The sequence below is a fragment of the Parasteatoda tepidariorum genome, chromosome 6 (genome assembly GCF_982258835.1).
Source record: "Parasteatoda tepidariorum strain Cologne lab strain chromosome 6, Ptep-v5.0, whole genome shotgun sequence".
In the NCBI taxonomy this organism is placed as follows: Eukaryota; Metazoa; Arthropoda; class Arachnida; order Araneae; family Theridiidae; genus Parasteatoda; species Parasteatoda tepidariorum.
Window position 1 is genome coordinate 54,320,028 of NC_141760.1, and position 13,121 is coordinate 54,333,148.

A 13,121-nucleotide genomic window follows, 5' to 3' on the forward strand; every position below is an offset into this window, starting at 1 on the left:
TCTACTTAGCTATCGTAGTGCATAATTTTGTCACTTTTTTTTATGTGTTGGGATTTAATGTTTCTTGTCAATTATTTTTAGTAGACCCACTGTTACTTTGCAATCGCTGCACAATCTGATGTTCTGCGTCTGATTTAATCGCATTGGCATTGTCATCATACAGATTGCACTTTGTGATAGATTCTATTTCATCAGCTAAGTCCCACAAAAAAATCTTAACTGCACCCAAAGAATTCAAAATTTCATACTTTTAAAAATATTTTTTTAATAAAAAAATAATTTTTGTATCTGTTTTTTTTAACGGTTAAATTATACACCCGATACACTAGGAATTTGCAATCAATTAATCAAAAATAGAGAATTGTTTTATAGAACAGGTCGACACATACTGGGATATACATTAAATGAAAGGTCTTTATAAATAAACATATGATACAAAGATTTTCAGAATTTCAAACACTTTATTTTAAAAAGAAATAAGTTGTCTTAATTAGTCAAAAAATTATTGAAATAAAGAACAATAAAGCAAATAAGTTTTAGAAAGCTAACCAATAAAACAAATAAGTCAATTTTGCAAAGTTTGAAAAGTCAGTCAACTTTGTAATTAAAAGTTTGGAATTGTAACAGACATGAAAAATTAGATTAACTTACGCGATAATAAAAACAGTACAACGAAATAATTTTATAAAAAGAGAACATTTTTGGAACTGCTTTGGATTTTTTTTGATTTTGGAGTTACTGTTTGGTATTTTTTGATAAAGTGTAGTATACCCATTATGGGGAAAATATAAGACATATTTTAAGTTAAGAAATGTGGACAACATAAAACTAAAATCGCCCCAAGAGTTTACTGCAGTTTAGTTAAATCTGATGTTATTGTACGGTAAATAATCTGACTAGATCGAATTGTTAGTGTCATGTTTTTATTAGAAATCGTGAAAAGATTTGTTGATCTTTAAATAAATGTCTTTTTTTATATTAACTGGATTTTTAACCCAAAACTTGGTAAAGAACCAGTTCAGATAAACATCAACTAATCAGTAACATCTAAGAATCAGTAACATTTTTTATACCTCAAGTTACAAACAGGCAAAGCTTCCTCTAATAGGTCCTCTCTTTAAGTAAGAAAATAAACATTTAAAATGTAATCTTAATTAAATAAAATATAGAAATTAAGATCTAAATTAATAGCAATGCGCAATCTTTTGTAGTTATAAAATTTTTCCGAATAAGAACTTTTATATAAATGTAATATATCAACATTTTTCAATGATATATAATAAATGTGAAATAAAAAAAAAAATTCATACTTATAGAGTGTCCAGTACCAAGTTCATTTTCTATGTCTTCCAAAACAATATGGATTTCACTATTCAAAGGGTGGTTGTTATTATCTTTTATTCGATCCATTGTGTCATAAATAGCTCTTTGCGCTTTAGATAGGAACATATTTCTGGCATTGGAAAACTTGTCTTCTAGGGAAGCAAACTTTTTCAAAGTCTGTAAAAGATAAAAAAAATTTTTTAGTAATAGTTCAACCAAAAGATAACAATTTAAGTGAAAAAAAGCAATACATATATTATATAAACGGAATAGAACTCAAATTTTACTTAAAAGGCTTATTTAAAATTTGAAGCAAAATTAGCAAAATTTGACATGTAGCAAAATTTTTCATAGGTGTTAACATGAAATTTAAAAATAATAATAAATATGTCATAAATATTATGGAACACTAAAAATTAAAAAAATAAAATTCCCACAAATAAACTTTTAGAGTTTTCTCATTTACAGACATAAATAATATAAAAGAATGTGTGAACGCCGTCCACGAAAAATTTGTCACAATCGAGGAAACATTTTTAGTCCTCATTATAAAAAAACATTTTAGGAACTCATTATAAAAAAAGAAAAAAAGTCTTAACTACATGATTCTCAAGGTTAAGCAACTATTTTTATATTTAAAAAAAAAAAAAACCCTGCTAGATTTAAAGAAATATACACTAATATACATAATAATCATTACAGTTTCATAAAAATTAAAACAAAACACTTTTGAAAAAATTAATGATTTTCAAACAAATTTTGCTTGTCTAAGAAGTCAGTAAATAACTTACAGGAACTTTTTCAGGAAGTTTTTTAATAGAGATTTTGTAATTGTTTTCATTTTATTTCAGTCTGTCTGTTAAACAGGAAAAATAAAAACAAAAAAAGTACATAACACTAATAACTATAAATTTAAAGACTATAAATACTTTTAAATTTGTGTGAGGGTAAATGAAAATAAATTTTTTTTTTACAGTGTTTAAAATAATACTCTTTTTGTACAATGATTCCATTAAAATTTTTACTAAGAATTTATTAAGAAAAAAAAGACTACAGAAATTAAATTTACAAAATGTACATGAAGCAGATGCTACTCAATACTTTTACAGATTCATTTTCAAAAGACAAATGTACATTTTTTTCCCATGCAGCATATAATTATTTCTTTCATGTCATGTGATCCATAATATCAAGACTTCTTTGTTAGGGTAGACTGCGTAAAAAGTAATCATAAGACCGGGTGAAGATGCATTAAAATCTCAAAATATTTATTGCATGAAATGGTTTCATAAATACATTTTACTGCGCAGTATGGAATCATTTTATAAATGAAGATTACATTTCTAACTAATTAACAATAATTTATATGCAAAGTGATTCCTTTATTATGTAAAAGAGATTATTGAATGCTCTCATCTACTGCAAACAGAAAATCTACAATTAAAATATAACTCTTTTAAGGTTTCGGTTTTGTCTCGTTTTAAGGTTCGTCAAGCCCTTTATTATTTCAGATGTAAAAGTTTATAATAGATACTTTCTAATTCTTTAAAAGTGGAAAGAATTTTCGTTAAGACAGAATTCTGTAATGCAAAAAAAAAAAAAAATATGATAAAGAAGAAATGAATGAAAAATTAAAAGCTTAGAATAACCGAGAGTTAAATATCAAAACTGAAATATACTCTTACCAGTGCTAGATAAAATGAACCATAGGGTGAGGACAATTTGGATAAAATTTCTGCAGCTTCATTGAGTTTATCAGCTTCCATGAACTGCACAGCCATATATAATTTGCCATCTTCTAATAAATTCCTCATTTCTACTTTCGATAAAATGTTATCATAGCCAATAAACATGGGTTCCTTAGGAGGCTTAACAATTCCACCAGACAATAGCTTTTCAAGCATGCCTATGGCGATACTCCAATAGTGAGTAGCTCTCAGTTGCAAGGCAGAAATATTATCTGGCAATATCTTCTTTTCTGTGTTAGAATTTTCATAGTCCTATAATTATTTAGAATTTTACATAATAATTAAGTATATACGTCATGAAAAAAACAACTCAATTAAAAAGTTTGCGTAAAACTCAATTAAAATAAAAAACTCACTTTTAACAAAATTTCAGCTCTACTAGCAAATGACTGAGCTAAATGTACAACAAGCTGAACTTCCAAGCCATGATTACCAACTCCTCTAATAACTTCTAATCCCTGTTGTAAGACTCGCCTTGATTCACCTAATTTCTCTCTATATAAACAAACACATCGTTAAATCTGTTGCATAAAATACTTACTCAGATGCATATTTTGATTTAAACTAAACTTAATATTATAATTTTTCTTCTATTAACATGTAAGCGCACGTTAGATATTATTTTACAATTATAAAAAAGGGAATTAGTTCTGTGTTCTAATAGCAGAAAAATTATACTTAAAGTGTTAATATTATACGTAATTATTTAAAAAATAAAAATATTGGTCTATAACTTTACAAAAAGGATTGCTTGATCTTTCTGAGACTGCAACTAAAAAGCAATAATTCAGTCAGAAATAAGGGATTTGATAAATTAAGTAGGGTTTGCTTTTATCGACATTTTAATACTTTGCACGCTATTAAAAAGTTTTAAGGCCTCATAACATTTACAAATATACTAGTATATTTTATTTCATGTTTTCAGTAAGGGAATAACAAAATCTACACAAATATTAATTATGAGAAATTAATGTGCAATTTTAACAAAGAATAGAAGAAAAAAAAGCAAAGGCGTTAGAAAGAAAAGAATTAAATTTGAAGAATGTTTAAACTACATAGAAATATCAAATGACAATTCAAGAAATTATTTATTAATTCTAAGACATAAGTCTAAGTAGAGCAAAATTATTAAATCAAAATTTTCATGTATGATAATAGAAAAGAAAAAGAGGAAATAAGAAATTTTGTTTTTAACAGGTTTAACATAAAACAATACTTTTTTTAAAAATGTTCTATAGGGTGAAAATTCTCAAATTTAATATCCTAAAAAATAAAAAATAATTTAAAATAATTTTTTTTAACTACCCATAGAATAGGTTAACACATGATTAAAAAATTAAAATACATTTTAGGAAATTTAAATTGAATGATTTGCACAAGCTCCTATATGCGTAGGAAAAAAATTATTAACTTATAGTAATAAGAAAAACATTTAATTTTATATATAATAAGGCCCAGAAAAGATGACAATTAAATTTTTCTTAGATTTTTATCATTATTTTTTTGCATTTTGGATTATTTTTTAAGTTTTCGGGTTCTTTTCTATTTTTATTATGTTAAAAAGTTAATATATTTTCATTTTATTGTTATTTTACAATATTATTTCAAACTTCAATGAATGTAAACCATGTATTAAATTGCTCTATATATTTTTACTTAAAGATTATTTTGAATAATTTTTTAAGAACATTTTTTACATTTATCAGGGCACTTATAAGAATTTTTTTACATTATCAAAAATAAATGGTAACATAATCACATACTTAATTGAACAAGTATGCAATCCATAAGCAATTCGCCACCATTCTCCTTGAAGCTCAGTGCATATTGGGTCAGCTATATCTGGAGGACAAAACACAGATAAATCTTGATTCCAGTTATTAATTGTGGCTTTTTTCTTCTCTATTCCTGCTTTAGCTTGATAAACTGTTGCATAAAGATAAGCTTCAAGATCAAGGATGCACAGACTCTCGCAACTTCCTTTTGAAAGATTTTTATTACTGTATTGAAGGCCTTTAAATATCTGTAAAGTAATATATATATAATTAAATTAGTTAAGAAATTAACAAGTTTAAAAACTGAATCAGAGCTTGATATAACTTTTAAAGCATATTTTTTTAACTTATCAGAGGTGGCAGCTTTCCAAACTACCTCTTAGCAATCAAAAGTACAATAACACAGATATATGTATAATTAGCGTATACAGAATTCAAAATAGCACAATTTTAAGGTTTATATACTAATTAGTTCTATATAGCTACATAATATTATGCATGAATTTACTATTAAATAAAAAATTTGACATAATACAACACTGAAATTTTGAACCTCATTATGAAATAATAAAATTAAATTGATTGCTTGGAAAAAATGTTCTTTTTGGTTCAATTAAAACAAGCCCATGCTTTTTATCATTTTGCATTTGAAACACTAAATTTTTTGTGAGCAGCACTTGAGTTTACAATCACTTACTTTTCTACAAGGAGAGAAGATTACGTTTCAAAATAGTTTGCTAGAAGGAGAAATGAAATTTCTCTGCTTTTTCTTTATTCCATGTTTCTATCAAACCGTTTGTTTTTTTATTATCGTTTCCAGAATTGTTTAAGGATTAAAAAAATATCATAGATTAGTTGCAAACAAAGAAATTTCATAACTTTTGGTAATTTAGAGGGAAAAAAAATTATTAAACAGATTATTTTGGAAATTCTCAAAAACTTAAATTTCTATTACTCAACCGTAAGACAATAAAAACATAATAATCTTGGATGAATTGTAATAGTTGACACCTGTCTTGTTAGCACATAATTTTTAAACTAAAAATAGTCATTATAAAAAAGAACAATTACCTCAGTCAGGGGACAATTTTGCATACACTTGGTTTCTCCTTGAAGTTGAAGCCATACTAAGTGATGTAAGGAGCTTGCACAAAGTTTATAAGCAGCTTTAAAAATATGTAAAAGTTAATAATCAAGCATTAATATAAGATGAAAATATTGACAATTTTCTTTTCTTTAAAACGTGAATTTGCTCTTATATTCAGATTGAGATTTTGTGAACCTACAAAATTTCCATTAATTTACAATGTTATAATTGCATATAAATGCTAAAAATATATAATAATAATAATAATAATTTAAAACAAAGAAGGACTCAAAGAATAACCTCAAATTTATATGTAACATGACAAACATTATATTCCTTTTTGAGGATGGATAATCTCTTGCCTTTTTTTCAATAAATTTACATATTTTTTAAACATTTAACCTATGAGGATGCTTTTAAGACACAAGAGAGTCATAACACAAAAATACACATATCTAAAAATTTAAAACAGTGCAACTAATCAAGCAGCATGTTGACATGTTTGTCTACAAATTCCCACTATAAGTGAGAAAGCATATTAATGTTAAGGTGAAAAGACATGAGCAATGAAAAATCTCAACTTAAGCTCACAATTTAAAATCAGTAAAAGTGAATTGCCGCATTGTAAAATATTGTACATATTTCTAAGCTAAATTTTGCTAAAATTTTGTAACAAATTGTTACACATACATTTATCATGGTCATTGTAAATACAAGGGTGTTTTGAATATTATAGTACTAACTTACAAAAGAGATATTGAAGAGTATATAATGCAAATATTTTTTTCTACACACCTTTATCATAATCATTTAAAGAACTCTGACTAGGAAATTCTAAACTGCTGCTTTCAAAAGAGGAATTGTCAATAAAATAAGATGCTGATAAATTCTTTTTAGTCTTTACAGAACTAAAGATACGACTGTATATCCTTTCTTTCACCTAAAAAAATATATATATGCTTTAGATTTAAAAGAGATACTTAAGATAATTCCATAATAAAAACCAATCGTGGTGCAAACATGACAGTGGAAATTCATACAAACTATAGTTCTAAATATACAGATGGTTAGCTCAGTTTAAAACAGAACTAAGTTTTAGGAAAGCTTCAAGAATATCTTTTCACCAATGTGTTGGTGAGAAATGTGAATAAGCCAATTATTTTCAAAAATTTTATTTATGATATTTAAAATTTTTAACCAAATATATACAGTTTTTTTCTATAGTTTATACCAACAATTATTTACTGCTTTAATATAGATGAAACTGATAAATGAGAATTCTCTAGTTTCAAAATCTACTTAAAATTTTGCTTGTAACATTTATATAAAAATTAAAAACATGCATAAATAAAGATTCTATTAAAATCGTAAATAAAGTTGATATTCGTCAGTCATATCTAAATTTCATAGAAAAATTTATGAGTTCCCTAGGCATTTCTAATTTAGTTATTATAAATTTAAAAAAAATTATTCTAGTCAAGAATATTTTTTGCTGGTCATGGATTTCGCAAAATATTCTTGCTTATCGATAAAAAAAAATTCTTCTAAATTTCTGATGATTTTAGACAAGTTTTTATATATATACATATATATATATATTCTTAACAGCTAAGAAAATAGTTTGCTATTTTTAAAAACAAGTTGTTAAAATCTCTCATTCCTACAAAAGTAGACAAGGTGTGTGCATAATAGGGTAGTCTGCTCATTTTATTGTCATTATAAAATTTCATTGCATCCAACTTGCAAATTTAATCAATATAAAAGAAACATACACAAGGCATTCATGTTACTTTGGAGAGATAAGTTTGCAATAATCATTTAATCCCTGACAGAAATTATTTATAAAAAATTTATGTTAAATAAAAAAAATTTCAAACAAACACATTCTTTTAAGCAACTGATTTTTTCTTCTTCTTTAAATGTCATATTAAAAAAAGCAGCACAGTAATTTTTGAGTAAAATCTTAAAAACATAACTTAGATACCACACAATTTTTAGTGTCACCCTTAGAGTACAGGTTTGAATATATTTCCTAACCTCTGCTTCATTTAACAAAAGTGCAATTTCCTCCAAAAACAATTTGAATTTCATAAAACTTTAGAGGTATCACTAATGCCTACAAACATAAAGGAGACTATAATACATAAAAAAAAAAGCTGCAGCTGAATAGTTATTGCTGAATACCTGGGAAATGCAAACATCAGATTTAATCTTTTGTAACCATTTGCTCTTATCTTCTTTGCACATACTTTGGATGACATGTCCTAAAAACAAACATTTTATAAAAAAAATTTTTTTTTTAAACACAGATACTTAATGTAGTAAATTGCACTAAATGCAAAGTAAGATATATTTTTAATTTGACATTGAATGTATACTCAACTTTCTGAAAGATAAGTAAGCAAAATATTTATCATAAGTATGAAGCATATATCAGCTATGCGAAGTTATTTATCTAAGCTCTGAATGAATATTTAAGGAAAAACATTTAAAAAATAAATTTAGAAAAGCTTTAAAGATAATTAGCAGTTAAATGAAATAACTAATCTCTGAACATATATTCCCACTTGATGAATACACATTGTATCACATCACACTTCTGCTACATATACATTTATTATAAATTAATTTATCAGAAATGTTAAGTACTAGAAGCTGGAAATTTTAACGCACATATTTATTTGCATAATATGACAATTTTTGAATATATTTTTCATTGTATGGTATTGTAGAAATTACCATCTATCTTACAATTTGTACAGCTCTCTATACATGTGCATGCAACACTTATACAAAAAAAAAAAAAAAAAAAAATCAAATTCTTTTCTTACATTAGCAAAGGACAGCTGAAACAAAATTAGCTATAAGCTGGAAGAAATAAGCTTTTGAAAGTTTATATCTATTAAAATGAATGAATTGAAAAACAGGTGCAGTTGCAATACTTCACCTAGAGTCATTATTCCATTTCCTTGGCTGTCACTATAATCAAAGAGGAAATAGCAGAAATGACAGGTGATTTTTTAAAAAAATAAGAAAAAGTAGGAAATAACAGGAAAAAAAGGAGGGGTACTGAAATAATAGGACAAATAGGAGTTCTTCTGCCCCTGTAGGGAGTACTTTAAAAGATTTCTAAGAATTAAAGAAGACAAATAAAATTATTTGTTTTAACTCTTCAGCCCTAAGCAATCAACAGACATAATGACTCTTACTCCCCTTGCTCAAGAGCAAGATGATAAGAAAACAGGTGTTCAAGGAGTCATATCCTTTCTCACTGAACTATGATTAAAAAGAAACTAGGTAGGGGATGAGGAAGGGAATGATTGATGATATTCAGTGAAAGACTGACAGAGTAGGGAACTAATGATTATTTTTAAAATCATGGTAAAGTAAACATCTTTCAAAAAAAAAAAGAGAAAAAAATCCTGAAATCTTACAAGGAAAAAGAATTTTTTTTTTTTAATGGCAGGAAAATTTATTTGAATTTCATTCCCGTTATCTGGTTTTCTGGATAAAAGTTACAATGAGTATTAAAGCTAAATATTTTTGTTGGAAGTAAATTATTATATGGTCCCTTCACTCATAATATTAAAAAATCTGAGATTACTGATTTTTTTATTTTCAATTGTTTCAAAGTGTAATGATTAAGAGATGAATTTAAGTCTTTTGGAATGATAAATCTGAATAATTAAAAATTTTTTTTGCTAATTTAAAATAGTGAAAGTATCTCTCTTCATACTTTTTAAAAATCTTGCCTATAAATATTATGTAGTTCTTTCATAAAACAACTTAAAAGTACTGAAAATTTTGAAATTAATAATACAATGATAAAAAGAAATAAGTAAAAAAAAGTAATAAAGTACAATAAAAGTTTTACAAAAATTTTATGCAATTGGTGGACATTCCCTCAAATATAAAATCTTAGAAATTAAAGTATTAATCAATTCTTTATCTTGATTAAATGTGTAGAAGAGAGATAAAAATTTTAAGATGAAACTTTGTGATTCTTTACTACTACTTAAAACGTTATTAGCGAATGATCCCCAAGTCAAGTATACTGATTTATAAGTAGAAAAGAGCAAGAAAGCCGTTAGCCCTGCCATAAGCCATTACCAGTGACGAAGAAGATGGTGCTTCACCAGAAATAAAAAATTATCTTTTGCTTTTAAGGGAAAAAATTGGCAATATTTAGTTGGTCCCTGTGATCAGCAAAATTTCAAGAATTTTTTTTATATGATTTCAGAGGGTGGAAAATGAAGCCTGAAATTGAGAACCGCTTGCTTGAAATGGAGAATCTCATACAAATCTCTTGCTCATGAGAATGCAAAATGATTGGCAGTTTTATATACGCTACACACCGATAGTTGGCCGAAACAGATTGTAGTTGAACAAATTGTGAAAACATTGAATAGAATACTTTGAAAACCACGCTTTTCGTATAATTCGTGGCAAAAATTGATATGGTAAAGAAAAAATATCTCAATTTACAGACAAAATATCTCAATTCTTTTTAAAAACACCCAATGAAAAAAGCACCTTTAAGGGCTTTTAAAAACGAAAATAAACACCTTTAAGCATTTTTTAAAAACGTTATGAGCTCGAATACATAGGTCTTCCAAGTCATGCATAAATTCATATATAGGTCTTCCAAGTCATGCATAAATTCATATATAGGTCTTCCAAGGAATTCTTTAATCCTGGCTATTGGGTCACCATACTCTCAAATTTACAATTGAGTTAAAATAGTTTATTCGAAAAATCTATCTAATTACATGAATTTCAAATTTATTCAAAATCTTTAGGATTGAATGTTTACATTTAATTAAAACTGATACAACTAATTTATAATATGCCATTATAACAGTTTTAGTAATCCAGAATAATTAGTTCTCTATCATATTGTCTACGAAGCAATCTTGATTTAATGCATTACCTTTTATTAATTTACTAACTTAAAAATAAAAAATTTTACGTAAAAAAAAATAGTTGCAAAAATCATGGATTTGTTGTTAATTTACGTCGCACAAGAGCTGCACAATGGGCTATTGGCGACGGTCTGGGAAACATCCCGGAGGGATCATGGAAAAAAGTTTAAAATAATGCTAATTGATAAAAGTAAAAGCAGCTTTGATTTAACGCATTTAATTTTTCTTAACTTACTAAATTAAAAATTAAAAATTTTACATAAAAAAATAGCTAAAAAATTTATGGAAAAAAAAAAACTAAAAATAATGCGAATTGATCAAAGTAAAAATTATTAAAAAGTAAATAAATGCAGATAATTACCAATGAAACTTGTCCTGATAGATCCTTGCTGGAAAAAGTTTGTGAATACCTTTTGGTTTTCTGTCAGTTGTGAAAACCACAATTCTTCTAATGGATTGGTGGATCTAATCCCATAGCATATCAGAGCTAATCCATGACTAAAACGTAAAGCTTCTTTTCGATTCCCTTGATCCTAAGAAAAGGAATGATTTGAAATAGACATGAATCAATATCATAAGTATAATTTAAGTGATTAGAATAAAAACTACATATTTCAAATGACTTTGAATTTTGAAATAGATGTATGACAGTATATTCCCATGCTGAGTAGAATTAGGAAAGATCAAACTACCATATTCCACCTTTTAAAACTTGTCCAAAGTGGAAAAAAAAATATTCTTATTCTTTTAATATTATTACATATCTCACAATTCAAATTGTTTTTTTTTTTTATTCTGAGTGCACAATAATTTCCCCTACCTGGCCAACACACTATTTTATTAAAAAAATTAGCAAAATTCTTGCCACATCTTACAATTACAGTAGAGCGCCGATTATCCGAACGTTCAATTATCCGAACTATGCCCGATTTCGTTTTTTTTTAAGTTCAGAAAGCTTTTTAACTTATTGACAATTTTATCCACTACATTTGATGACCATATTTAATTTACAACCTTTTTTTAGCAGTTTTCTTATAGTAGCCATACATGCATGTATTGTTATACAGTTAAACCTACATACCCCTTTAGCCCTCTTCAACTGAAAATTATCTTCCAAGAATGCGAACTTCATTTTGACAGTCTAGAACGTCAAAATGATGTTGATCCAGTTTAGGTGATTTATTTAAAAAGAATAAGAGATATGGCTGCTCTAAAAAGAGCATCTTCTTTGAAATAAAAATCTTTGCTGGATTTCTTTTGCAATGGAAAATAAAGAAAAATGTGGTAAAATCAGTAACTGACAAAAAAAATTATAAAATGCTGAAATATGATAAAAAAAATTCAAAATGAAAAAAAAAAAGTTGAAAAAAATAAATTAATAAAAAATATTTTTAAAAAAATACTTTTAAACACGCCAGAGATATTTTAGATAGTACTGTCAGTCCTAAGCCTGGAAAAAGTGAGAAGGGAAGTTAGTGCATAAATAATAATCATTTAAACTAGATTTTTAACAACTAAGATTAAACAACTTTCCAATTATCGGAACTTATCATTATCCAAACCACGTTCGGTCCCGAGCAGTTCAGATAATCGGCGCTCTACTGTATATAATTTATATTCAGATAAACAAAATATATTTTTACAAAGAAAAATAAAGTATGATAGTTTTTAAAATCTTAACTCGAAGTAAAAATGATTATAAGATGAGACAAAACATTAATTAACCAATTGGTTCATTTTCCCAACAAAACTAGACACTATAGGAGGACTAGAAAATTTATGCTTTTCTAATTGTTGAAGCGAAAATTGGTGAAATCTGCTTGAAATCGAATTGTAGTCAGTTGAAAATTACTTATTTTTTCAAATAGAATGCAAAAAAAATTTTTTTTTCAATATTTGATTTATTATCTAGTTTATAATTTATATACATATTAAAAAAAAATAGGTACTATTGTAATCACTATTTCCACCAATAATATTGCCATATGCTAAAACACAATTTTTAAAAAATATAGAAATAGTGAACCACTGTTTTTAGTGAACTTGGTGGGGTTTGACTGTACTGCTTGAAAAGTTACTCTAACACCACTGTGTTTGTGCTAATAAAATTAAGCAAAAATTGAGTTATTATTTCTAATCCAAATAGGAAATATCTCGCCAAATTGACTATTTTTTAACTATTTGTTTTTCATAAAAATCCAGAAGAATATTTTCAACAGTATATAGTCAAACTGAGTCTTTACTGCACTGGAATAATTTTTTATTA

General features: G+C 26.2%; 1 protein-coding gene across 1 annotated transcript in view; it reads right to left on the bottom strand.

Annotated features, from left to right (window-relative positions):
- LOC107438605 (nucleoporin 358) overlaps positions 1-13,121 on the bottom strand; it is a 54,269-nt gene that overhangs the window by 30,162 nt on the left and 10,986 nt on the right. Inside the window, exons 11-18 of the mRNA XM_087165875.1 lie at positions 11,217-11,388; positions 8,118-8,197; positions 6,729-6,873; positions 5,918-6,012; positions 4,835-5,094; positions 3,428-3,566; positions 3,009-3,323; positions 1,311-1,500 (exon numbers count right to left, since the gene is read on the bottom strand). Coding sequence (XP_087022001.1) covers positions 1,311-1,500; positions 3,009-3,323; positions 3,428-3,566; positions 4,835-5,094; positions 5,918-6,012; positions 6,729-6,873; positions 8,118-8,197; positions 11,217-11,388 — 1,396 coding nt within the window. The remainder of the gene's footprint in view (positions 1-1,310; positions 1,501-3,008; positions 3,324-3,427; positions 3,567-4,834; positions 5,095-5,917; positions 6,013-6,728; positions 6,874-8,117; positions 8,198-11,216; positions 11,389-13,121) is intronic.